The sequence below is a fragment of the Sarcophilus harrisii genome, chromosome 4 (assembly GCF_902635505.1).
Source record: "Sarcophilus harrisii chromosome 4, mSarHar1.11, whole genome shotgun sequence".
Taxonomy (NCBI): Eukaryota; Metazoa; Chordata; class Mammalia; order Dasyuromorphia; family Dasyuridae; genus Sarcophilus; species Sarcophilus harrisii.
The window spans coordinates 223,164,367-223,191,589 of NC_045429.1; the positions used below are offsets into that span (position 1 = coordinate 223,164,367).

The 27,223-nt window shown below is 33.1% G+C and overlaps 1 protein-coding gene across 2 annotated transcripts in view; it reads left to right on the top strand.

Moving 5' to 3' along the window:
- Window positions 1–27,223, top strand: part of CEP162 (centrosomal protein 162) — a 128,783-nt gene that overhangs the window by 33,319 nt on the left and 68,241 nt on the right. For both annotated transcript variants that reach the window (XM_023503096.2, XM_012549195.3), the window contains exons 4-9: window positions 2,569–2,709; window positions 3,147–3,327; window positions 7,203–7,270; window positions 9,370–9,491; window positions 15,653–15,683; window positions 16,092–16,208. In XM_023503096.2, coding sequence (XP_023358864.1) covers window positions 2,569–2,709; window positions 3,147–3,327; window positions 7,203–7,270; window positions 9,370–9,491; window positions 15,653–15,683; window positions 16,092–16,208 — 660 coding nt within the window. The remainder of the gene's footprint in view (window positions 1–2,568; window positions 2,710–3,146; window positions 3,328–7,202; window positions 7,271–9,369; window positions 9,492–15,652; window positions 15,684–16,091; window positions 16,209–27,223) is intronic.

Sequence of the window (27,223 nt, forward strand, 5' to 3'; positions counted from 1 at the left end):
CTTTTCTTTGTAATTCTTCTCTTGCAGTATGTTATGGCCTATTCTTATACACCATAAGCACTCCCCAAAATTACAAACAAATATTAGTTAAGACAACATTAGTGTACTGGCTAGTATTTAGTAAGCACTTAATAAATGCTTATTGACAGATTATTGACTAAGTATGTTTACTTGTTTTATTTCTTTTATAACATTAGAAGGTAACGCACTGAACTAGAACTTTCGAGAATCTTATAGCTTTGACATATTATAAGGGAGAAATCTGGCATTAATGGAAAGCCTTGAAGGCTTTCTTTGTTCTACCAAAGCAATTACTTTTTTATAGTCAACAAATAAATACCATGTGTGTTTGTATTCTTTAGCCTTTCAGATAGTTGTATAATTTTGTAAAGATGTCAGCTATATAGTATCATTTATGAGAATTTGTTCTTTTCCTATACTTTCATCAAGGATGCTCTCAACACATTGATAGATCATAAAATTATTTAGAGATATCAAAATAGACAAATGAATATATAGTTCTCAATATTCTTTTGATTGCTTTTTCACATTAGTGAAAATTAGATTTTTTTTCCTATGTCTTTGGTGTTTTTCCTTTTTTTTAGATACCTTGGAAATCAGTGTCCTCAAACTTTTGTTGCCTCTATGTGCTTTCACTTTTGTAAGTGCTTTTTAAAAATACAGCTTCTTTTCTCATTTTTTTTTCTTTACAGCCCTTTCTAGTTCCCCATTTAGCATGTCTATGACTGATGATAAAATCCAACTGTTTCATTTTCATTGTCTTTCATATTGAAGAGTTTGGCATTAAAATTTTTTTTGCCAGGCCTCTTTTTTTAATGTTTGGCATCCTTCCCATTTTATCCATCAGTGCTCTTGGATGACTTGTTCTTTCTGGCCCTCAAGGGCAGAACTAGGAGCAATGAGTGGAAGTTTCAAAGAGATCAGTTTAGTGTTAATGTCAGGAAAAAACTTTTTCTGACAATTAGAGCTGGGCAAAAATTGAATCTTCTCTGAAGAGGTTCTGAATCCTTTCCCTACTTGCAGGCTTTCAAAAAGAGATCTGATAAGCCCTTGTCTCCCACGGTATGAAGGGAATTTCCTCATGTATAGGTTGGAGTAGAAAATTACTGAGGTTCCTTCTACCCCTCAGGTTCACTAGTTCTGTGACTGCTTAACTGAATCTCTCACCAAGCTTCTTTGCTTCTCTTAATTTTGAAACAATACTCCTTATATAAATCATCTTTTGTATAGAATTATATGTATGCATATATGTATATCTATATGTGCATATGTATGTACATATATAATTCTGTATGACAGAATAAACATACAATCTTCTCTATAACCTTTAGTTATGGTATCTCTTGGCACATGTTTATGGCTGAGATAATTTCTAGGCCTTTCCAATTATGTCAGTTAATTTATATTAGTTAAGCTTATTTAGTGTAATAAGTTTTTACTAGGAAATGAGTATATAGTGGAAAATGGTATCTTTAAAAATACTATTTTTCATCAAGAACATTCTTGATGAAATGTGATAAAAGATCTATTCTGTAATAATCCTTTATTATAAAAAATATTTATCATCTGATTTGCTTCTAGCTTTTTCTTATGTTTTATAATCCCAAAGATCATTGAACACAATTAATGTAAGTCTAACTTAAGGTCTTTAAAAATAAGAAGTGAAGTACAAACTACAAAGAGGTCAGGACAAAAAGTTTTTCCTAAATTTTTCATAGAATATTGATCAAATGCTTATGATTCCATAAATCAGAAGTATTTGTTCTAAAAATGAAATATAGACATGGCTAAATAGTAAACACACATACACATACACACACACACACACACATATATATATTACATATACACACATACACACACATATATAATATCATAGTAAATGTTTAGTTTTCTTTTTTAAATGTATACTGGACTTGTTCATTTCTGTGGGCACTTCCTTCATTGATATAGTTTGCCATCTCTCAGTATGTTCTCATTTAGTTGCTTCTTGTTTACTTCTTTTTAAAAGTACTCCATAGAAGATCTACCCAATGCCTTGGAAATTTTCCCTTTAAGGTCTTCTAATGTTTTGTGGGTACCATGTTAGCATTCTATATGTCATTCTTCATTCTTGCTATATAGCTTATCCAACTTTTTTTTCCAATTAGATATTTACAAAAAAAACTTTATATAACTTTTATACAATTGGTATTCTTTAATGATTTGCTAATACATGCTTATGTTTCTCATGAGGGAGTACCATTGTTTTATATGTTATTTTGATTCTTTGGAGATTGTGATTTTTCCATGTAATTACAAATCATGAAACAGCATATTGAAATCATTTTTTCAGTACAATCTTTTAAAGAAGCTATATTTTGAGTGAGCAATGAAATTATATTGTCAGACTTTTTTTCTTAGTGAGTTTTAATGGAATATCACATAAGTGCTTTTTTCTTGACTTCAACACAAAATTTTGTTATAATTGTTTATTAAAAATACTCCATTGTGCCCTAAATCACTTTCTGAACATAAGTATTCTACTTCCTTTATCCTCATTTCTAGGAGCATTTGGAACGAATGTAAGCTTTTTGAAATCACAAAAAGTTTCCCAGCCTATTGAGATAGAAGAAGCTACTGGCAAGGTGCATCCCTGCAAGAGTAGTGGGACTTCTGTAATAAGCAGAGACAGTTTAGAAACAAATGGTAAGAGACAAGGGGCTTTTTTGGGGGGGAGGGAACAGTTATAGGAATGTGGGTTAGGATAAGTTGAGAAACTAGTTATTAAAAGTATATTCACATTTCAAGTGGATTATTTTGGAAATAATTTTTCCAAATTACAGAAATATTTTGGCATCTCTGCCCCTACAGGGGTTTGAGCTATGTTTCCAAAATGATTTAGTAGATTTTCTTGAAACTTTAGATGACCTCTGTGGAGCCCTTATGCCCCAGTATGTGATGTCTAAATTTAAATTTCATTTGTCTATAATGTGGTGAGGAGGGAAAGAAATAGAAGAGAAAATTAGGTAAAAAAGAGTTGGGATTATTTTTATAATTTTCTTAAGTTTTTACATGGGTATATTTAATATTGAAATAAACTTACTAAAACTTTGTGCATTACTAAACATTTCTTTATAATTTAGATTCAGTTGTTGCTTCTGGACCTAATCTTGGCATTTTTGGATTGGACACATTAGAAGAACAAGAAGAAAAGGAAAGATTTTTTGCTAGTCTTGAAAAAGGCCTAACATCAACCATTGATTATTCAAAATTAAATAAAGAATTGGATTCAAATGAGTCTGCACAATTAAAAGATTTATTCAGGTAATGTCAAAACATGTCCAAAGAGAAAATTTAAATATATTATTTTTATATTTTATCAGTGAGGACAAGTATGTAGTTTGAACAGACCAAAGATTTGCTCACATTTGAAAAATAGAAATTAGATTACTACTCAGTTCTGTGCTCAATATTGTAAGGACTCTTCTTGTCTATTAGGGAATAGAAAATTGGCTGTATTATGTAACTGGAGAGGCATTAGAAAGGCCATCTTGCTCTACCTATTTATCCAGTTTATTTGAAATTCTGCCTAAAGTGAAATTACCCACTCCTTTGAGGAAATTATTCTTCATTCCAAAGGACTCTTTATATGAAGAAAATATGGTAGAGTATGACATTAGGTCACTAAAATATTATTATGAATTAGTTTATCAGACCCACTTTTCATAATGAGAGACAACATGGAGTTCCTGAGTATCATTATAATAACAGTGAATAATCCAAAAAGATGACAGAAGTAGAAAGTGGTATGTACTGCTAACTACTAAAAGGATATTTTAAAAGATTTTCAATAAGGCAAGAAAACAGTTTAGAGAAACTGCCATCATTTAATTCAGTGACTAAATTCTGATTAAATATTACTATGCCATAATATATTGGAAATCATTTATCTGAACATCTATCATTCAGTTTATGAGAAGGAAGCAAATGACCAAAAATCAAGATAGTTTGTAGGAACTTTAAAAAATATTCACACATTTCAGATTGCAGAATGCACAATCTCCTGAGGTTAATACCTACGAAAACCATTGTTTCGTATCTTCTATAAATGAAATTGGCAGTTTGGTGTCATGTTTACAGTTCTGGACCTGGTTATCAGGAAGACTTAGCTTCAGATTTCATTTCTGACACTTCTTACTAGAAATGGTTTTTTTTTCTACTTTATAGGTTTATCAAAGGCCATGGTGCTATTGAAAATCTTATCTTTTGGCGTGTTTACCATCTATCTGTCCTAGAAAAATGAGGCACCAACTTTAAATTTTTTAATATTTCAGTATGTTACATTAGTATTATAATAAATACTGATATTACCAGGAAATCAAGTCCAGGGTAGAGTCAATAAAAATAGTCAATAGTTAAATCTAGTAAATAATGAACACCATATATAACTCAGTTTTTAATAAACTGGAAATGAAATGTTCTTACCAGGTACTCATAAAGATGTATATACTTGACAATTACCAAGGACTCTGGTTTCTATTGTAATGTCTTCCTTCGAGTAGTTTTGTGTTTTTTTTTTTTTTTTTTCCCCATCAAAAGCAGAAATTTAATTTTGTTTAGGATTTGTTTAGGATTGTTTAGGAGAGAATAGAAAATAATGTCATTATATATCAGAACACATTGTTTTAGATACAAAATACTTTAAATCTAAAAACAGCATCTTTAACCTAAAAAAGAAGAAATGTAACATTCCTGTGGGTTTTTTATTGGGTTTTTTTGTTTGGTTGGTTTGTTGGTTAGTTTAAAAATATATATATATATATTGAAGAGAATGGTCAGGAAAATATAAATCCTCTCCAAAATATGATCATTTTATTTATTTTTTGACATTTTAAAATTGTGGTAGAAATGACAAAAATGAATGAAGGAAAATTAATGTAGAGATGATAAGATCTTAAGAGAGAATGTTAAAAAACAAGAGACTCGTTGCACCATCTTCTGACCATAATGAGTGATTCTGGTTCAGATTATGTTAATATTGCTGTCACTCTCCTGCCTGCCTGAAGTTCTGCCACTTGGAAAATGCAACTCCCATGGACTTGAGAAAAACAGAAGTGATGATTGGCTATCATAAACAAAAGTGACAGATACTATTTCATTGGATGCATTTTATTTGTTATAATTAAGGCCTGCCAAAAATCTTTCTGCCCTTTTAATGAGCCTTTAATTTTTGCAACCCATCTTTAGCTTGTAACCAGAGGTGTCCAAGATCTCTGCCCTTGGTCCTCTTCTCTTCCTCCATATTATTTCATGTGTTGATCTCATCATCTTCCATTAATTCAATTACCCTTTCTATACTGAGGATACTCAATATGCTTATCCAACCCTAACCTCTCTGCTGAACTCTGACCACTTTTTATTAGATATTACTTCATTGGATGATCCTATACCCCATCCTCTCAGGCTCCCAACCTCAGTGCCACTCCCAACACCACACTTTCTCTAATCTCCCATACCCAGTCTATTGCCAAAGCCTCATAGCATCTCTCATGTAAGCCCCCTTCTCTCTTCTGACACTGCAACTCCCCTGGTGCAGGCCCTTATCTCCCTTGCAAACTATTACATTAGCCTGCTGCTGGGTCCACTTGCCTCATGGCTTTCCCCATTCCAGATCATTTCCTATTTGTCAGAATGATTTTCCTTAAGGGCAGGCCTGACTATAGAATACCATCTACTCTAATAACCTCCAGTATTTTCCTACATGGGACAGGTAGGGAGCACCTTGGATAGAGCACCAGGCCAGGAGTGAGTAAGACCTGAGTTCAAATATGATTTCAAGTCACTTAATCCTGTTTGGAGAAGGAGATGGCAAATCATACCAATATCTTTGCCAAAAAACAAACAAACAACAACAATAACAACAACAACAACAAAAAACCTATAGGGACATACATAGTTTGACACATCTGAAAACTGCTAAATAATAAATTTCCCTATCTTTTATTTGGTATCCGAACCCCTTCATAATCTGGCTTCCTCTTACCTTTCTAGTTTTCTAATACCTGTCACTTATGTACCTCTCTCATATTCTTAGATCTAATAATATTGATTTCCTTGATCTTCCTCAAACAAGACACTCCATCTCCCAACTCTAAGCATTATCATTGGCTGTCCTTCATTCTTGGAATGTTCTCCCTCCTTATTTTAGCCTTCTAGATTCCACGGCTTCTTTCAAGTCCTCACTAAAATTCTACAAGAAGTCTTTGACAATTCCTCTTATAGTGTTTTCTCTGTTCGTTTTTTCTGATATGTGCTATATTTAGCTTGTTTTTATACCTAGTTATTTTATTTGCATGTCTCCCCCATTATAATGAGGGAGTTTCTGGAGAGTAAGAACTTCTTTTCCCTTTCTTTGTATCCCCAGTACTTAATATAGTGCCTGGCACATAGTAGTAGGCATTTAATAAAAGTTCATTGATTGACTGATATCTGTCATTATTCACCAAACATTTATTAATCACTTTCACTGTTTTAAATATTGATTGGAGTTGCAAGATTTTAAATTTTTGTGACTGTTCCTTGATTTTTCTTGGGTCAACCTTTCCTGAAATTGATACAGATAATTACAAAGTTCTGTTTTAATTAGATATTAGTTGTGTTAATTTTCTGAAAATATTTATTTCTGTGCTTTTATTGATAGATGAAATTTAAAAAAGAAAACAAAACATATCTTTGAGGGTTCACTCTTTCTTGCTTCTCTTTGCATCTGTCTGACAATTCCTTAGTGGTCTTTACTGTCCATGGTTTCTGCAGGGAATTAAGCCCTATTAAAATCCTTCGCTTCCTTCACAGCTCATTTCAAGTGATATATCCTCTAAGGGGACTTTACTGATTTTCCCTAAATGTTGGCATCTCCCTGTTATCTCCCCCATTAAAATAAAGCTCCTTCAGAACAGGACTATTTCCAAAAAGTAAAAACATCCACGTCTTTTTTTGTCTTTGTATTCCCATAGAAACTACTTAATACTTGATAGTTCTCTTCCTATTCTGAGACATTTTCCATTAATCTCCAAAACTCTTAATACTGTTTTAATATAAGAATGCTTGAGGAAATGAATGGTTTTAGAGATAACATAAATATGCCTAGAATTTTGCTTATGTTCAAGTATAATCCTAATTAACATAAATGTTTCATATAGAAATAAAACCAAAATGGAATCAACTGAAGGTGAAAATGAGGATGATTCTAAACATGAAGAAATACCAGGTAATTCCATATTAGAAATAAGGCATTATGAGAGTACCATTGATTAAAAGGAAAATCAGTGTGGTTTTGTGGAAGGAGCTTTGAATTGTCAAAGGGGCAGATCGGATTATACTTTTGGTTGCTAACTGTTATTTTAGGCAAATCACTTAGAATACCCCACACATTAGTCTCATTTCAACAATGGATATACCAAGACTGAAAAATTATAGTTACATTATTGCTACAAAGGAGATAATCTTGAGTCTCCTTCAGGTAATTCATTCAACAAGAGGGTCTAACTGTCAGAAAGTAAAGTGCAACGGGGAAGGGAGCTAGGTGGACAAGTAAGAGATACACCATAATTGAAGAAATGAGATGATGCCAGTATAACATATGTATATAGCACTAGCAACCAAGGAACTGCTGAATCAAAAGCAAAATTCTGTTCTAGCCAGGAGCTTCTTATATTCTTTTCCAGAGGAAAGAGCCAGTTTCAGGGCAAGTTCAGTCCAGTGCCCATAGGGTGAATGAATATACCGAGTCAAAAGGGGAGAAGAAAAAGAAGTGGGAGCTAAAGACAGGTTCTTAAGAAGTTTTGGTCACTATGATTCTAGGGTCTTTTTTGAACCATAAGCATTATGATATCTTCCTTAAGCGTAATATCATATTTTTAAACTTATAGATTTTTATTTTATTCATATAGGGAACTCCTGATGAAGAAAATCCCTCTACCACTATGTTATACTGCCTCTCATCTAAAAGAATTCTATTTAAAAGAAAATAGGATTACATTATTTTAGTTAAATCTTCAGACTTCAATTCCTATTTGTATTTTTTAAATTTGCTTTCTTGGTACTCACTAAAATATGAACTATTATACAAACTGGAACTAAAATAATTTATCCCAATATAAACCATTGAAGAGTTATAATAAGGTTGAGTAGTGTTAGCTTTTTTTAAAGTTTTTTTTACTGTTTATTCATTTTTTGTCACCAAATTTCAAGTATTATGAGACTTGTTTAGTGTCAATTTTTAGGTATCTTTTCTAAAAGAAGAAAGATGTCTTCAGAGAAGATGTTTTACTCAGCATACTGCTTTTTCATAAAGTAGTACTGCTTTTACATAGTCTTCATCCAAAAATTTCATTTCAGTATCTAACTCCTGTAATAATAATCTGATAGGTGAGATCTAAACCTTATTTCTTGGATCCATATCAGTTTATTTAAATATTAACAGCTGAGAGGGTTTTTTTTTCCCATATTTGGGGTGGCCATGGTTACTTACCACTAATATTATTTTTCCAAAGAGTTCTGACAGCTATTATATATTCTCTCCCTTCTTTTTCCTTAAGAGGAAGTTATATTTTATCTAAAAGGTAAGAGGGAGTCACTGGAGAAAGGGACATGATCCAATATGGACTTTAGGAATATCACTTTGGAAGGTGTATTGGAAAAGGAAGAGAAGAGAGAGACAAAGGGAAACCAAATAAGAGGTTGTGGCCTCTTAAACAAAAGCAAAATAAAATTTTGCAAAACAAAACAAAACAAACAAAAAAAAAAAAAAACCACAGATGATGCTTATGAGTGGAAAAGAAGGGGACAGATTTTGAAAGATAATGACAGAGGTAGAATTTACAAAACTTGACAACTAACTAGATAGGAGGAGGAAGAGAGAAAAAGCTGTGACTGCATTCATGAATTTAGGTGGCTGAAAGGATGGTGTGATATAGGAATCAGAAGCAAGGAAGTTAAGAAGAGTTGAGAGTTTGGGAAGAATGAATTTTAAATTTTGAAAGGTTTAAAAAATGAAAAACTATTGAAGATATTTCAAAAGTTTTTTTTTTTAATCCCAAAACAATAAAAATAGTAGTGAGAATTGAGATATTTACATTAGGACAAATTTAACTTAAAGTACCTTCATGTTGGCTTTGAAAGAAATTATGATTAATTTTGCTTCATTTTATATGGAAGTCCATCAAACTTTTTTTGGAATTTAAAATTTTTTGAAGTAATTTCCTTTTATGTGTGTTTTTTCTTTTTCCTTCAGAAAATTAAAGTGATAATTTTGAAGATGAGGGTGATGTTGATGTATTGTCATGTGTATTTTTCTTTTTCTTTCAGAAAATTACAGTGATGATTTTGAAGATGAGGGTGATGTTGATGTATTGTCGTTTACTGAAAAGGAAGAAAATCAATATGAGCAAAATCCCAAATCTTCAGAAGAGATAAATGCTTCAGTCAATGTATGCTTCTATTGAGTATTTAATAGCTTGGAATCTTGCCCTTCATTTTAAGAATGTTGAAATGGTCACATCCTTGAACTCCCCAAGTCTGTCCATGATTCTTTGATATCCAGAAAACATCTTCAGAAATTTAGGGTGAAGTTATTAGTTATCTGTTGTTTCATGAGCTTAAGGAACTTCCTTAGTGCAAACTCCCCAGAAGGCAGATTTAAATTTTGTTGACTGAATAGTTCATTGCTAATATCTGTTAAAAAGGAGACTTTCCCCAGAAGGCAGATCTAAATTTTGTTGACTAAATAATTCATTGCTAATAACTATCAAAGGAAAACTTGATCCCAGGAGGTAGGAGAGAGGGTTGGTTCTGCAATTGATAATGTAAAGGGTGGGGAAGAGAAGGAAAGAGAATTTGGAACTGAGAAGTGAATTTTTTTTAAAAGAAATGTAAATAATTTATCTTGTAAATATTTATATATTGAGGGGGGTTTTTTGCTTATTTTTTGCAAAGCCAGTGCTTTTAGAGCACAGAAGCAGATTCCTTCCTCATCCTAGCCCCAGAGATTTATAGTGGTAGGAAGAGGGACTATTGGAACATGCTTGGTAAAAGCAATGGATTAAATTCTTTTCATTACCTAAGGAAGAGTCCTGATGATACATCTCTTGCCCTACCTCCCTTATCTACTCCCACTTCTCAGTAGCTGATAATGTGAAGCAATGATAATTTAAAAACTGTTACTTGACGTATTTGTTCCAAATTTTGTTTAGGTAACAACTATTTTTATAATAGTATAGTATATATAGTATATATATACATATATATATATGTATGTATGTATGTGTGTATATATATAGTATATAATAGTAACAACTAATTATTATTATTATTATAAATCAAGTTTACTTCTAGCACTTTAAGGATTCAAAATGTGTTTCCAACAATAATAGTTCCGTGAAAAAAGTAGAATGAATTCTCCTCCTTCCCTACTCTTCTCCCCCCACCCCATGTCTAGAAGTCATTGTTCCCATTTTGTGTTGCATAAACTGAGGCTAGGAGAGATTGAGTGACTTAACAAGTCATATAGTTAATAATGAACTCTGGGACTTGAACTGAGAACTCTGCATGAGGAAAGGGAGATTCTTTATTCTAAATTCCATATATTTTCTACTGCATCACTTCACATAAATAAGAAAAAATCCATTCTACTCTATTTTGTAGTTTTATCCTAGAAATTTTAAAGAGCATGCCTGTGAAGAACAGGGACACTTCCTCCCCTACCCCAATTTCTTAATTTGTTTCCTTCTCTGCATAATTAGGATAATACTTACACTTGTCATTTAGGAGGATCAAATTAAGTTATGTAGGCAAAGACTTTAAAACACTTTAAATGATAAAATATTCTATAAATATAAATTATTCTAGATGATGCCTTCCTTATACAGAATATAAAATTTGTTCAAAGACAGTGATAATCCCCAGAAGAGATTTCATCTCCAACCTTTGCTGGAAGTCTAATTATACTTTTATTGTAAAACATTTGATCTTCTTGTTAATAATTTCACCTTTAATAACTAAAGAAATTTGTATTATGGACTCAGTTCTTACCTTTAGTAATTTATAAAGAATTTGTCTACGTGCTTTCATGGAAAGAGCCCTGGATTTGGAGTCAAAGGACTTGAATTCAAATATTCTCTCTGAAAATTACTTGTTTAACCTTGGTCAAGTCCTATCACTCTCAAAGTTCCCTCCAGATCAAAATCTGTGATTGTTTACGTGGCAACTGGAATCTTGTAAGATAATACATTGGTTTACAATGGCAAAGAAGTAGAATTCTTTAAATTGTCACATAGGTGCCCAGGGCTTAATAAAACTAATTTTGTAAATTTCAAAGCGAAAATGGGTGAAATCATTTAAACTGAAAAGTCCACATGAGGGAAGAGAGATTCTGTAGCATTAAATCTTACTTGTGTAAAAGTGGGGGGACAGCTTGTTGGCACAGTAGATAGAAAATTAGTCCTAGAGTCAGGAGGACCTGAGTTCAATCTGACTTCAGACACTTGACACTTACTAGCTGTGTGACCCTGAGCAAGTCACTTAATCCTAATGAGCCTCAATAACAATGACAAAAACTATGTGAAAGTATAGGAACTCAATGAGAAACAAAAGTGGAAAACTTCTTTAGGAACCAAAGTTGTTGCACAAGAATAATTTGAAAATAGAAGAACTCCAAAATATGAAAAAAGGAACACAAGTACAAAAGAATATTATTAACCTTGGCAAAAGATCAGAATGAATGAGATTTGTGAAAAAAGCTAAAAATAACAAAAAGTACTTTTTGTATGTGGAGTGTATTTCCCACATATGTAAGAAAAAGGCCACTTTAAAGAAGATAGTTTTATTTATAATCTGAATTTTTTTCCAAGTTGGCAAGCATTTATTTTCTCTCCCACTTCCTTCTCTGCTGAGGAAAAAAAAAAAGAAACCCATGTTACATGGGTTTGGAAGATAATATATTGATTTACAATGGCAAAAAAGTGGAATCCTCTGGGATGAAACCCATCTTAAAAATAAGCATAGTCAGGCAAAAAAAAAAAAATTTCCTTATTATGATGAAAAATGTATATCTCATTCTCCTTATTTAAGACCATCACTTGTCTGTCAAGAGGTAAAGTACTATTCGTTCATCCTCTAAAATAATGATTATGTTATTGTGTTCATTAATTTTTCAGTTGTTTATTTTAGGTAAAGTCATTTTTATTATATTAGACCTGTCTACCCATAAACAATAGTTCTCCACTTGTTTAAAACTGATTTTATTTGCATGAAAGATTTTTAAAAAATATTTTGTTTTTCCAAATACATGCAATTTTTGACATTCACCTTTGCAAATCCTTGTGTCCCAATTTTTTCTCCTTCTCTCTTCCCTTCCTCTTCCCCAAAACAGCAAGTAATCCAATATAGGTTAAACATATGCAATTCTTCTAAACATATTTCCATATTGATCATGCTGCATAAAAAAATTCAGGTCATAAGTGGGGAAAAAAAGAAAAAACAACAAAAAGATGAAACTACAATGCTTTGATCTATATTCAGTTTCTGTTACTCTCTATGGATGCGAATGACAAGTCTATTGGAATTGACTTGAATCGCCTCATTGTTGAAAAGAGCCATGAGCATCTACTCATTTTCCAATTCTTTGCCACCACAAAAAGAGCTGCTTTAAATATTTTTGCACGTGTGGATCCTTCTCCCTCTTTTATGTTTTCTTTAGGATACAGACCCAATAGAGACACTTTGATCCAGAAGTGCATTTATGCACAGTTTTTAGGCATAGTTCCAAATTGCTCTCCAGAATAGTTGGATCATTTCACAACTTCACCAACAATGCATTAGTATTCCAGTTTTCCCACATCCTCTCCAGCATTTAACATTATTTTGTCCTGTCATAGCCAGTCTGAGAGATGTGAAGTAGTGCCTCAAAGTTGTCTTAATTTGCATTTCTCTAATCAATAATGATTTAGAACATTTTCAAAGTTAGTTTTTATAATGTTTATTCCTTACATAAATTATTTTGGTTCTATTTACTTCATTCTATATCATTCTCATATTATTCATGTAAACCCTCCTATGGATCTTTGAATCTGACCCTTTCATCATTTCTTATAGTGAAGTAATATTCTATTTACATTCATCTATCATACTTTGTTCAGTCATCCTCCACCTAATGGACTCCTCCTTAGTTTTTAGTTATTTGACACTCCAAAGGAATTGCTAAATAAATATTTTTGTACTCATCGATCCTTTTCCTGTTTTTAAAAAATCTGGGGATATAAGCCTATTAGTATTATCTCTGGGTCAGAAGCTATGCATAGTTTAATAAATTATGTTGATAATTCATAGTTCCAAATTGCTTTCTAAATGCAATTCATAGCTTTGTAAACAGTACATTGATGTTTCTATTTCCCTGAAGCTTTTACAAAGGATAGTTGACAAACAACATAGCCTTACACATAGGCCACACACATAGAGGTTTGAAAAACCTGTATCATAAGGAGAGGAGGCTACGAACCTTCCTGCTGGCAAAAGGCTTTTTAATCCTGCATTCAGCTCAGATCATCTTCAGTTAACTGGAGATATATTATCCAAGTGTCTTTTATTCTAATCTTGAAAAAGAAAGGGGCTAATAAGAAAGAATCATTAAAAAAAAGTCTGGGCAACATCATTTGGGAAATGACTGAACAAGTTATGGTATATGAATGTGATAGAATATTATTGGTGTATTATATGGAATGTTATGGTACATGAATGTTATGGAATATTGTATTCTTAGAAATGATGAAAATTTCAGAAAAACCTGGAAAGACTTACTATAAACTGAAATCTATATAGTAATAGCAGTAATACAAAGATATTTAGCTGTGAAAGGCCTGATCAGTTACTACTGATCAGTACAATGATTTAGCATGACTCCAAAAGACTCATAATACAAAATGCTATCTACCTCTAGGAAGAGAACTGTTAGAATCAGAATGCAGATTGAAGAATATTTTGTCCTGTATTCTTTTTTTCCTGAAAGATACAATTAATGCAGAAATAGTTTTAATTTCTTAGGCATGATGGGTATCATAGTCTTCCCTTCTCAGAGCCCTGAAGGGGAGTTAAGGAAGAAAGTGTTGAACTGAAAATAAAATTAAATTTAAAAAAAGAAAAGAAAGTCAAACCAGAAGCAAAGGATGATCCAGTGGAAAAGCTGTTAGGACAGGGCCATGGTCAGTGGTCCATTTAGCATGATTGATTGATTGTAATAAATCCCAAACTGCCCACTATAAAGAAAAGAGAAAACTATGGCAAATATAGTTATTTCTCTTAAAAGTTTACTGAATGAATTACCCTTCCTTTCTCAGTGTTAATTCTCATTCACAGGCACCATCCAGGAATCAGAGCTTGATTGAGCATATTCTTTTTAGCATATGCCAGTATGCTAGCCCATTCTCATACATGTTCCATAAATTTCCCCAGTTCAAATCAGGAAGGCTCACCTGATTATCATCATTATGTATGTAAAGTGCTTTACAAACTTAAAAATGTTATGTACTTGTTAATTTGTTATAATATTTAGAATGAAAAACTTATAATTTTACTATTTTCTAGATTGATCCTTTTATCTATTCAACTTTTGCATGTCAGATTCTTTTAGGAGAGACTAACAAAGGAAGATGTAAAATAAAGTGATCATAGTAGTAAAATTATAGTAAATTGTATCCTATGAAAAAAATTTGAAAAAAACTAATTTGCTTTATCTGGAGAAGAGGAGAGAAAGAAATGATAGTTGTCAATTATTTGAAGGGCTGTCATAAAGAAGAGGGAAGCAGATTGGTTCTGTTGTTCAAGACATCAAGTTATTGTTGAGTTGGAAAAATAGACATTTTGATATAACAAAAGGAAGAACTTTTCTATAAAGTTGTTTATTGTCTCCAGGAGATAGTCAGTGCCCATTGACTAAAGGTAATGTCTTCTGTCAACCATGCTGTAAATAGGGAGGCTCTCTCAAGTAGAAGCTAGATTAAAATGACTTCTAAGATAATTTCCTTCTCTTCTGATCTGTGATACTGAATTATGATTATAGCAGCCTGTTCTTTTTTTTTTTTTTTCAGTATAAGAATACTTAATTTTGTAAACCAAGAGAAATGGTTTCTAATCACAGCTCTTCTGCTAACTTACTGAATGACCCCGGACAAATACTTCTTTATTTTGTACTTCAATTAATTCATCTGAAAATGAAATTATTTGATTAAATCTGAATTTCAACGATTCCTCCTCATATATGCATTATAATTGTCCTGTCTCTTTGGTATACTGAAATACAACCATATTCCAATTGGGATAACTGTATTTTAGATGTTTCTATTCTTTGGACATTTTTGGGGGGTCTATTCATGCTTGTTATATATTACTAATTTAGTTTATGTTAAAGAGGAAAATATTTAAAGAAAATATTTTTAACTGTCATAGCATTCCTATAACGATTAGGTACAGATTCATTCATATTCCAAGAAATAGAAAAAAGGAGTTTTTTCTATCATGTTCAGGTTTTCATATGTATTATTAATATTATACTAATTTTTAAATTTCTATTTTAATTTATACTTTTTCTCTTTTAATTTAGATAAAAGAGAAAACTGGCATGCTAGCCAATGGTGAGTAACTTTTATTATCTAAAATTATATAATTGTTCAACAAAATTAGTTTGCTTATCTTCCTATGAACAGAACCACAAATGAAAATTCTAGAAAAATTAGTATCTTAACACAGGGAATGATATTCTGTACATTTTGTCAATAACATATTCCTTATAGCTAATTCAAGTTTAAATATATTTTTTAAATAATTTCCAATTTATTATTAATAGAAAGAAAATTCATTCCTAAAATATAAAATGTATATAATCATGTCAGGTTTGTTATATAATATGTATATTTTATCTATCTATAAGCATTTTTATTCTGTTTTGTATGTACAGAATATGCAACCCAAATGCTCTTATTAGTATCTAGAGAATCATAAATTGTCCTTTTTAATTTCACTTTTCCCTCACATTCTTTTAGTCATGCTGCTGGATTCATTAGATTCAGTTGGCGAAGTCGAAGTGGATTCTCAAGATAAAAGAACAACCAAATTACTGACACAAGCAGATATCAATGATAATGAAATGACTGGAACAGGTAATGATGTTTTTAAAGTTGTCTCCTTTCTAAATAAGCAGCTTTTTAAAATTTTTCATTTTGTGATTGCAACTTCATCTCTAAAACATTGCTATTAAAACTTTAAGGATTTGATAATACATAGATTTAAACATTTCCATCACCATAACTTCTGTTATTCTAGTTTGCATAATAATAGATATTGCTTGAGTCATTAAAATCTTTGATCTGAACTTGAGGTTGTTTTCTCCTCTTTGTATGTGCTGGCTCTTTCACTGTTTAGTGTTTAGGGAGAAGAAGTAGAGTGATGCTTTTCTACTCCATACCTCAGAGAATCAGCTTTAGAGCTTGAAGATGCCGTAGAGAGGATTATTCAATGAATCTCTTAATTTTTTAGATGAGAGCGCTGAAGTACAGAGAAGTTAAATGATTTGTCCTCAGAGACACATTACAGAGTGGTTGAAGATAACTATCAGATCACGTCTAAAATAATAGTGATTCTGGAGTCAAAAGACTTGGGTTCAAATTCTATTTATGAACAAATGACAGAGAGAGAGAGAAAAGTCTTCTAAATTCAGAAAGAAGAGAGTAAGGAGAGAGGGAGAGGGAGAATTTAAGGGGAGGGATTTATTAGAAGGAGCCCTACTCACATCAGATCTGTGTTAAAGTCAGAACAGCAATATACATTTAGAAAGGAATAAAAGTCTTCTAAATTTATAAAGAAATAAGTGGATGAGGGGAAAAGATGTAAGAAGACTAGCCAGGCAGGAAGTAGCTAGCTTTAGGACTTTGAAAGACAAAATAGAATTTTATGCTTGATTTTTAGAATTGATGGGGAGGCATTGGAATTTTCTGAATGGAGTTCAGAATGGGATAGGGAGGAGAACAGGGGTAGATCTGTACTTAAGGAAGGTCAATTTAATAGCTAAATGGAGGCCAGTATTAACTAGGAAGAGACCTGAAGCAAAGAGACCAATCAACCAGTTTTTGCAATAGTCTATGCGGTAGGTGATGAGGAACTTCCTCAGATGGTGATAGTGATGACGTCCTGAGTGGCAATGACTTTCTCATTGCCAAAAGATATATTTATGAGAAGAAGTTATGGACAAAATAAAGAAGTATTTTATCTCACGTAGAGAAAGTCACCGTAAGACATGGGGAAAAAGGGGTGTGGAGAAAGACATCATAAGACAGAAAACCATGGCAAGCTAACCCCAAAAGAGGTTCAACAAAGATGGCATAGGCCATGAACAGACATGAAAATTTAACCTCAGGGGGTTTGGCATCATAACTTGGCTTTCTGATTGGATACAATAAGGTGGGATTATTTAAGATCTCCATAGGGTGAGGCTATTAAGTCTGAGCAGGTCATAAGTGCCCTTCCTTGTTTACTTCAGGAAATATTATAATCTTATCAGCACCTCAGGCTTTCTCTGACAATTCATCTAGTTACCTAAGACCTCATCTGTAGTTCTGGTTAGCTTTCTGGAGGTCTTGGGACCAGCCTTCGTTTCAGCAGAATAATCACCATGAGAATAGCCAGGGATAAAGTCCATATTCTTTATTATCTCCTTCACAGTCTGTCTCCTTCTCCTGGGACCTGGCTAGTTTTCTGGAGGGCCTTCAGAAGGGACTTGGTCTCAGTGGAGGAAGCAGGAGAGTCATCACGAAGGGCTCTATCTTGAAGTCTCTCTGAGTCTGAGAGCTTGAGCCCTAGTCTCGAGTTCTTTGTCTCCTCCCAATCTGTCTCTGGCTGAGTTTGTCCCAGTTTATATGCTCTATTATAATTACATCATTACAGTATATTGAGTATAAATCAATCATTATATCACTAGGGCAATCATACTGAACTACAGAACTCACATGCTAAACTAGATAACCATTGTCTTATCAATTTCACTGAGTTAACACCTTGTTTAAATCAATCATACTACTTATTGTGTATCTAATTTATATTTTAATGTATTTAACATCTACTGGTCATCCTGTCATCTGGGGGAGGGGGTGGGGGGGTAAGAGGTAAAAAATTGGAACAAGAGGTTTGGCAATTGTTAATGCTGTAAAGTTACCCATGCATATATCCTGTAAATAAAAGGCTATTAAAAAAAAAAAAAGAAAAAGAAAAAAAAATCAATCAATCAATCATACTGAGCCTTAAGTATATTTCTCCAAAGTTCTGACCTTTACAGGTAGTTTCAGATGAAAGAAGGGGGGCAAGCACAAATGATAGAAACAGCAGAACTTGACATGATTTGACATGGGAGGGTTGGGAATATGTACTCATTTAAGGTGACTTATCTAGATTGTGAGTCTGGGTGATTAAGATGCCTTTAGCAGCAATAGACAAGTTAAGAAGAGGGGAGAGTTTGGGGGCAAAGATCATTAGTTCAGATTTAGACATGCTTAGTTTAAGATGCATATAGATATTCATTTGAAGATATCTAAAAGATACTTGGGAATATGAAATTGGAGAAGTTAAAGTGAGATAAGAAAGATCTGAATCATTTGTATACAGATGATAATTGAAACCATGGTAACTGATTAGATCACCAAGTTAAAAAATAGAGGAAGAGGAGAACCAGGACAGAGACTTCAGGGACACACTCATGGCTATCAGGTGTGATGTGAGTATAGAGTCAGTGAAGAAGACAGAAAAGAATTGATCTAGCAGGTCGGAGGAGAATCAGGAAAAAGCATTGTAATGGAAACTTAGAGAGTAAAGACTAACTGGGAAAAGAGGGTAATCAGCAACGTCAAAAGCAATAGAGTTGTTCAGAAATATGAAGACTGAGAAAAAAACATTCAATTCAGCAATTAAGAAATCATTAGTAACTTTGGAGAGAGTCTTATGCTGATTATAGACAGAAGAGTTGATTGCCCTATGCCATCCTTTTTCTCACCAAACTCTTGTATTCTTCTGATCTCTGATGAGCTCCGATCCCATATTACTGGACAGCTCCATCTTGATGTGTCCTGTTACTATCTCAAATTCATTATGTCCAAAATCAAACTCAATATCTTTCTCTTTAAAACTACCTTTTCTCCAAACTTGCCTGTTTTTATCAAGGGTACCACAACTTCTAGTCATTAAAATTTAAAACCTTGAGATCATTCTTAACTGTTTCTTCTTCCTAACATCCTATATTCATTCCAGTAGTTGCCAGGAATTGTTGCTCCTACTGTCACATGTTTCATATCTATCCTCTTTTTACTAACACAACCACCACCCTAGACTGTCACCCAAGACTATTTCCAAAGCTTCCTGATGTTTGCTTCCATTTTCTCCCCATTCCATTCCATCTTCCACAGCTGACAAAATAATCTTCCTAATGCACAGATCTGTTAATGTCATGTAATTTCTCTGCTCAGAAGCCTTCTTGCCTTTAGAATAAACTGAGAGTTTATAGCCATCCCAGTCTGGTTCACACCCACTTTTATTTTTTTTCACCACTTCTCACAGATTTTATATTCTAGTCAAACTGACCTTGCTAGGTCCTGACTCAACATTCTATTTCTTATTTCTTCCTTTATACATGCTTGGAATGTTTTCCTCCTTTCCTAATCCCCTGTACCTCCCAAAATTCTTATCTTCTTGAAGAGCTTAGTTAAATTGAACAGTTGTTAACATTCTGTCTCTCCCCTATGTTATGTCAGATTAAGTACTTATCTGTGTATATTTTCAAACTTCAATAGAATATAAGTTCCTTGAGAACAGCAATTATACTTTTCATTGTTGCTGTCACTTAGTAGATGCTTAATAAATGTAAAATTGAATCCCCTAGGCTTAAAAAAAAAACAAAACTTTGGCATAAATTTGAGAGCATATTTTTCATTAGATTTTTTTTTTTTATAATTTGACTCGTTATTTTTGAGTATTAAGATAGCAAACAGATTAATCAGTTCAAGTAATACAAAATAGTTTTTATTTCTCCATGAGGATGGAAATAACAAAATTAAAAAGCAGACATTCAGTTTAAATTTTTTTTAATTCAGAATGTATTGTTTTAATAAAATATTTTTCCTATTTATATTTTGTGATTACAATTTTATTAAGAATGTGAAAATTATGTGAGAAAAATATACACTCCCAAACCCCCACTCACAGCAGATTTACTTTTTGGAAAAAGTATACAAATAAAATGAAGGCTGCTGACTCTGATTTTCCCATAATAACTATTTCATAGTAGGATAATAAGAGTATTGTGTCCTTGAACAAGTTTTATATTCTTTTTTTACTTTGCATTTCTTTTTAAAAGTACTTTAGTGTTTTACATATGAAGATGGTTTTCAACATTCATTTTTGTAAGATTTTGAATTCTGATTTTTTCTTCCTCTCTTCCTCATCTCTCCCACTCCCCAAGACAGCAGGCAGTCTAATATAGGTTTTACATTTATATATTTATGTATATATATATGTATACACACACACACACACACACAGGCAGACACACAGACACACACAAAATCATTTTAAATATATTTCCATATTAGCCATGTTACACAAGGAAAATCAGAACAAAAACCATGAGAAAAAAAGTCAGGCAACAAAAATGGTAAAGTGGTATTCTTTGATTCACATTCAGTCTCTATAGTTCTGGGGATGCAGATGGCATTTTTATCCCAGATCTATTGAAATTGTCTTCAGTCACTATATTGCTGAAAAGAATTAAGTCTATCATAGTTATCATCAAATAATCTTGATGTTACCGTGTACAGTTTCTCCTGATTCTGCTCACTCACTTATTTAGCTCATGTAAGTCTTTTCAGACTTTTCTGAAATCGGTCTGCTTATCATTTCTTATAGAACAATAATAATCCATTACATTCATTTACCATAATTTATTCAGCCATTTCCCCATCTGTGGGCATCCACTCAATTTCCAGTTCCTTGCCACCACAAAAAGAACAAGTACAAACATTATTACCTGGGAGTTTTTTTCTCCTCTTTTAATTTCTTTGGGATAGAGACCCAGTGTTAGACCACTTGGATTAAATGATATGCAGTTTTTAGCTCTTTTGAGTATAGGTCCAAATTGTTCTCCAGAATGGTTGAATCAACTCCACCAACAATGCATTAGCATTCCAGTTTTCCCACATCTCCTTCAGTATTTGTTGTTATCTTTTCTTGTCATCTTAGCCAATCTTATACATTTTGACATTCGTTATTTAAAAAAAAAAAAAAAAAAAAAAAAACTTTCAACTTCTCTCCCTCCCTTCAATCTCTTCCCCATCCATTTAGAAGACAAGCAGTGTTATACCTATATTCTTTTTAAAAATAAAAATAACTACATACCTAATTAGCTATAAAGTATGTACCCATACACTATATAAAATCAAGTTTTCTGAACCCTGTATGACTGAAACAAGGCAACACTAACTTTTCCCTTTAAATAATATTTAGTGTGACACAATTTTATGACTCCTTAAGAGACAACCAGCCTTGGAGTCATCTCTTGGATTCAAGCACTATGTCTCATGTATCCTGACCGTGTTACCTTGGTCAGATTATTTAACCATTGGGTTCTCCATGCAGCTCTCTAAGATTAGTTACTGATAAATTGTTAAACTGTATCAGTGAAGAGTGTTTCAAATTGGGAGTTTCCTATAATTAAATCACACATTTCCCCCTCTTCTTCCTCCAACAAGAAGTCAAACAGACATATCCTACTATATACAAAGTTCATGTGTTCATAATTCTTACCTTATTTTTCTTTTAATTTATGGCTCATCAGGATCATAGAATTCGTGAGTTAATTTTGATAAGCATCTACTTTGGAAGTATCTTGGAAAAAATGATTCAGACATATTTCTTTTGCTGCTCCCTCTTCCATTTGTTGTCGCCTGTGATTTCGTTGATATGGGGTACTTTCAGTAAGGATACCCACTTTTTCAGTGTACATTTGCAACTCAGAATTTTAGAGAGTTCCTTGGTGTATAAAGAGGCAACCCAGTGTGACACAACTAGTCTTGGTCACAGGTTAGACATGAATTCAGGTCATCCTGAGTCAAAGGCCAATATTCAGTCCAGCATGCTGTAATGCCATTAGCTGTCTTCTTTTTTAAATTTTCCACATTGCAAAGCAAGGAATTTAAAGTTGTTCATTTTTTTGTTTTGTTTTTTATGTTTGAAACAAGAAAGCTTCTACTTTTTTGATCTGCTTATATGGATATGCTATATAAGAAGCTTCTCCTTGCAATCTATTGTTTTATAAGGCATACTTGCCTTTAACATACATAGTTTCATCTGCAGAGAAGTTTTCATTCTTTGATCTCTATTATAGTCTAGGAAAACATCTATTTTTTTTCTGGCCTATTCTTTCCCTTTCCTTTTGACCACCTCCTTTATCTGAGACCCCTGTACTTTAAAACTTTTATACTTGGAACACTGCTGGCTAGAAACTTCCAGATTCTTTGCTGATTTCATTATCTCTACCTATGACCTCAGAAGTCGGACACCAATGAGATCTGCTTGAACAGGACCCCTCCCCCCTCTGCAGTATAATAAAGGTGCTCTGATTCTAAATCTGCCGTGGTCCCTGAAATCTCTTAGATGCTATGAATTATGGACCCAGGAGTCTACTGTTGACTCTCTCTACTTACCATCTACTGAATTCATACCTTATACTCTCTAGTAACATCTCTCATTATATAGCTTTTACTAGTTGTATAACTCTTCCCATTTCTACTGTTGGGAAGTATGAGATTCTGTATCAAGGGGATAGAGTTGGTGGACTATACTATTTTGGCTGGCAATTCCTATGTAAGGGAGTCACTGAGATACCCTTATATTATATATTTCACTTATTATATGCTTACCTACCTTCATTCCTTTGGGACCAATGAAACGACAAGACTTTCCTTAAACATGCCAAATAAAAGGGCCTATTTCCTTTGAACATTGACTTAGTCTAATTCTTTTGCTAAACTCCTTAGGGTCAGCTATGGACCCTTGCAACTGGTTCAAATTAGACCTAATTAGGTTTTGATTGTAGGGGAACCTCAAACAGTAGTAGAGGGATAACTTGAGGGTCCCATTAGTGAAAGATATTGATAACCAATTAATATCCTAATTATCCTAATTAATCTTTTGAAGTATCTTCCTCTGAGAAACAGTTTCAATGACATATATCCCTTTATGATTCTTTGTACACACAATGGAGGAAGAGTAAATGTAAAATGAGAAAAGAAATATTCCCTTAAAAGGTGACTTTTTTTAAAAGAGTTTTCCATCCCTCCTCCATAATTCTTAAGTTTTTAATTAAGTTGTTATTAAGTAGTTTATAATTTTGGTGCTACTACCCCAGAAACAATAGTGAGTGATAGCATGTCCCTAATCATAATATTGCTTCCTGAACAATGTTGTTACTGTATTAATTTGATTTTTCAGGGCCCATGTTTTTTAACTTCGCAAGCCAGTTCTGTTGATTATCTGTAGTGGTGAAATGGTTGTATATTGATGTATCTAGCCCCATCAGGACATTACATTCAGTGGATGTGAGCACCAATTAGAATACTCACTAAAGTCTTCGGGTTACTCAAGTATCCCTAGATATTCAATATCACATCTCTTTCAAACATACACAAAAAAGAGAAAGACTTCTGATTTTAGTATTGACCAACTAATTTTTGTGATTTCTTTCCCGTTATATGGTTGTTTCTCAGTGTCAGAAAGCTTAAGAAGCCAGTAATTGAATGGCCAAACTCATAAATGTATATTTAGAGTTGAGTTTGATCCTGAATCTGTATTATCAGATGGTTTTTTTTTCTGTGTATACTATCTATTGAATGTTGCTTTAGGAGATTACAGTATTTTTTATATTTGCTAGTTATTTTTAAGCACTCATTAAGAGAACTCACCATATGGTATTGAGATTTGTCACAAACATGACAGAATTTAAATGCCATGATGAGTGCTGTCTTTCAGATGAATCATCTTGCTCAAAACATTTCTGGAACTCTTCTTAGAAGAAACTATTTTCAAAATTAATATACCAGTTATATAATATAACAATCTCAACTGTAACTACAGGACAGTTTCCCTCAGCTCTCTACCATTTTTTAACTTGTTTTCTTATTCCTTAATGGATTATAAGGTGTTAAGTCACCAGATTACAAAAAAGGGAATGTCTACATCAGATCATATCATTATAATCCATATTTTATGATCCACATTCTACACAAATATCACAAAGTGTTATTCTTAAAGCATAAATATGGCTTTGTTACTTCCTTGCTCCAATGATTTCTCCATTGCTTCTGGAATCCAACACAAAGTTCTCTATTTGACATTTTAAAAAACCTTTCACAATCTGACTTCATCCCCAAATTTATTGCACATTATACCCCTCTATATTCCCTGTAGTCTAGCTGAACTAGTTTATTTTCTATCTTTCACATACCATGCAACATATCATATCTAGTCTCTATACCTCTGCACAGCTTGTCTGTCCCTTATGCCAAGAATTCACTTTCTCTTCACACTGTCCTTGATATTTGTCTACTATAGAAAAAACATAATTTCAATAAAGCAAAACAATGCCTTCAAGGATTTTATTTTTCCAACAAGGTGTCTCCCAATGCTTATGTCTCAATCATAGATTATTCATTAATAGATATAAATGAGAAACAAGTTTCAGGACTAATTTTTAATATCACACAAGGAGTAGAGAGACATCTGATCACCAAAAGTTTTTATCATTCCTATGGAAGATGTCCATTGCAGTCTTAAGTGAAAGAGGGATTCTACAGAGATAGTAAAGCTCTCCAGATACTTGTTATGGATAATATTGTGATGATTGCAGAAGCCTCCTAAATGAGATTCATTGTTACTCAAAAGACTTAGGCCTGATTATTCCACAGGAAAATCCAATAGATGAAGAATATCTTTTATCTAAACTGATCTCCACTTAAATGGATAAGAGTTGACATTTATTTTTGACAGACACTGGTTGTAAAATAGGTCCAAAATTGAATAAGAGCATACTAGATTGCATTTGAGGATCTTTTAATTTCCCTAAGCTCCTACTTGAAATAAAGGATCATCTTTTTAACACAAGGACTCCTCAAGCAATGCTGTTTGGCTGTAAAGTATGAAATTGTCTCCAAAGAATTAAAAGTTACAGGTTATACACAGGTCAGTGAAGAGGAACATGGTGAGCCTGAATATGTTGTTGTCTATTGCCACAAAAGAATTATCCAGAAAGTGTGTAAAAGATATCATTAGACAGCTGGATGGTGCATAAAGAAGGCTTCCACTTTCACACCTGGAAGCACAGATACTTTTTGTAAAATTGATATTTTATTTCCATTATTTGACTGCTTGGTCTTCCTTAGTGTCAAGTGAGAATTTCATTAACTTCAACTCAACTGAGTTTTATATCAAGTGGATACTATTTACATAGTAAGATATAATTCCAGCTCTCATAGAGCTCACATTCTAGTAGAAGAACAGGGCACATGGCATAAATGCCTATGATAGCACTAACATATGATAAACAAGAAAAGAAGAGCACCCCCATCAACTGTTATGATTCTTACAAGGTGCTAAGTCGCTGCAATTGATAGGCACTCCAGGAGATTCACAAGTCATGATTCAGTGCAGGAGATTCACAAGTCACAGAGAACCCACAATTTCACTCTGGGAGGAGGAGTCAATTCATTCCATATATATCACCTTTGTGCGGGCTGGAGGTTTTTAGATTCAAAAGAAGAGAGGCTGAAGCTGGAAGAGACAAAGGACTAGCAACAGGAGCTCTTGGAACCAAGGAGAGAGATGGGCTTCAAAGAAAGCTCCCTGGGCTATTTTGGAAGAGACAATAAAAGGACTGGACTTTAACTCCTGGCTGCATTTGAGGTGATTATTACTCTGAACTGAAACTAAGACTGCCTCCAGAAGCCCCACAAGAAATCTGCTCCCAGAGAATGATTATATTTTAGAGAAGAGAACATTATATTTTGGTGCCTGAACGTGGGACAGACATTTTCAGTGGAAAATCTTCTGATCCTAATCCAATGGAAAAGTCTCTCTGACCCAGAAATTAGGTTGAGTACAATAAGGAAACTTTGTTAAGGGCCAAAGTAATATTTCAGCCAAAATGAGACAGATGTTTAGAAAACAGCCTTCTCTTCAAGGAAAATGTGTAGAGAGCATTGTCAAGGTTATGAAAAGCCAAGGTTTGATTATAATTTGGGAGCAGATCACTGAACTTTAGAAACTGTACAGTACATATCTCCTTGGTTCTCTATGGGAAAAGAATTGGATTTAGAGAAATGGAAATTAGTAGGACAGCAACTTGGTCAATTCTACAATAAAAATGAACCTGACTCAATTTCCAAAGACACACTTAATACATATAATTTAATACAACTGGCTTTAGGAAATCATATGAGTGTTAGAATAAGGAAAAAAAAGAAAGAGCAGGAGGTGAAGGTGCCAACTAAACTAGGTGAAAAGGATGAAGAATCAGATAATAATTCACAGCAGGAGAAATTAGATCATTCCAATTCCCCTAACCCTCCCTCCTCAATTAACCCTTCATGGGTGGAGGAAGAAGGAAAAAGAGGAGAGTCAGAAACACATTCAGCACCACCTATGAAGCAGCCTGTGACAAGATTAGAAAAGGCATTGGTTAAGGCAAAAAAATGAAGTAAGGACTTATCTGATTTTATAAATGCATATCCTGTGATTGAAGAGATTGACTCTTCAGGTCAAAAAAGGAGAAGATACACTCCTTTTGATCTGGAAAAAATTAAGGATTTGTAAAAAGGTTGCACTCTTTATGGGGCTACATCATCTTATGTTAAAATGTTACTAGATAGTTTGGCTTCTGAAATCTTAACCCCAAGTGATTGGAAATCCATAGCAAGGACATGTTTAGAACCTGGACAAAACTTGTTATGGCTTTCAGAGTATCATGAATTATATAGGATTCAAGCCAGACATAATAGGCAAACAGGAGCTAATGTACAAATAACTTTTGACCAACTAGCTGGTGAGGGTCAGTATGGAGAGAATTCAGAACAGATTTATTATCCCA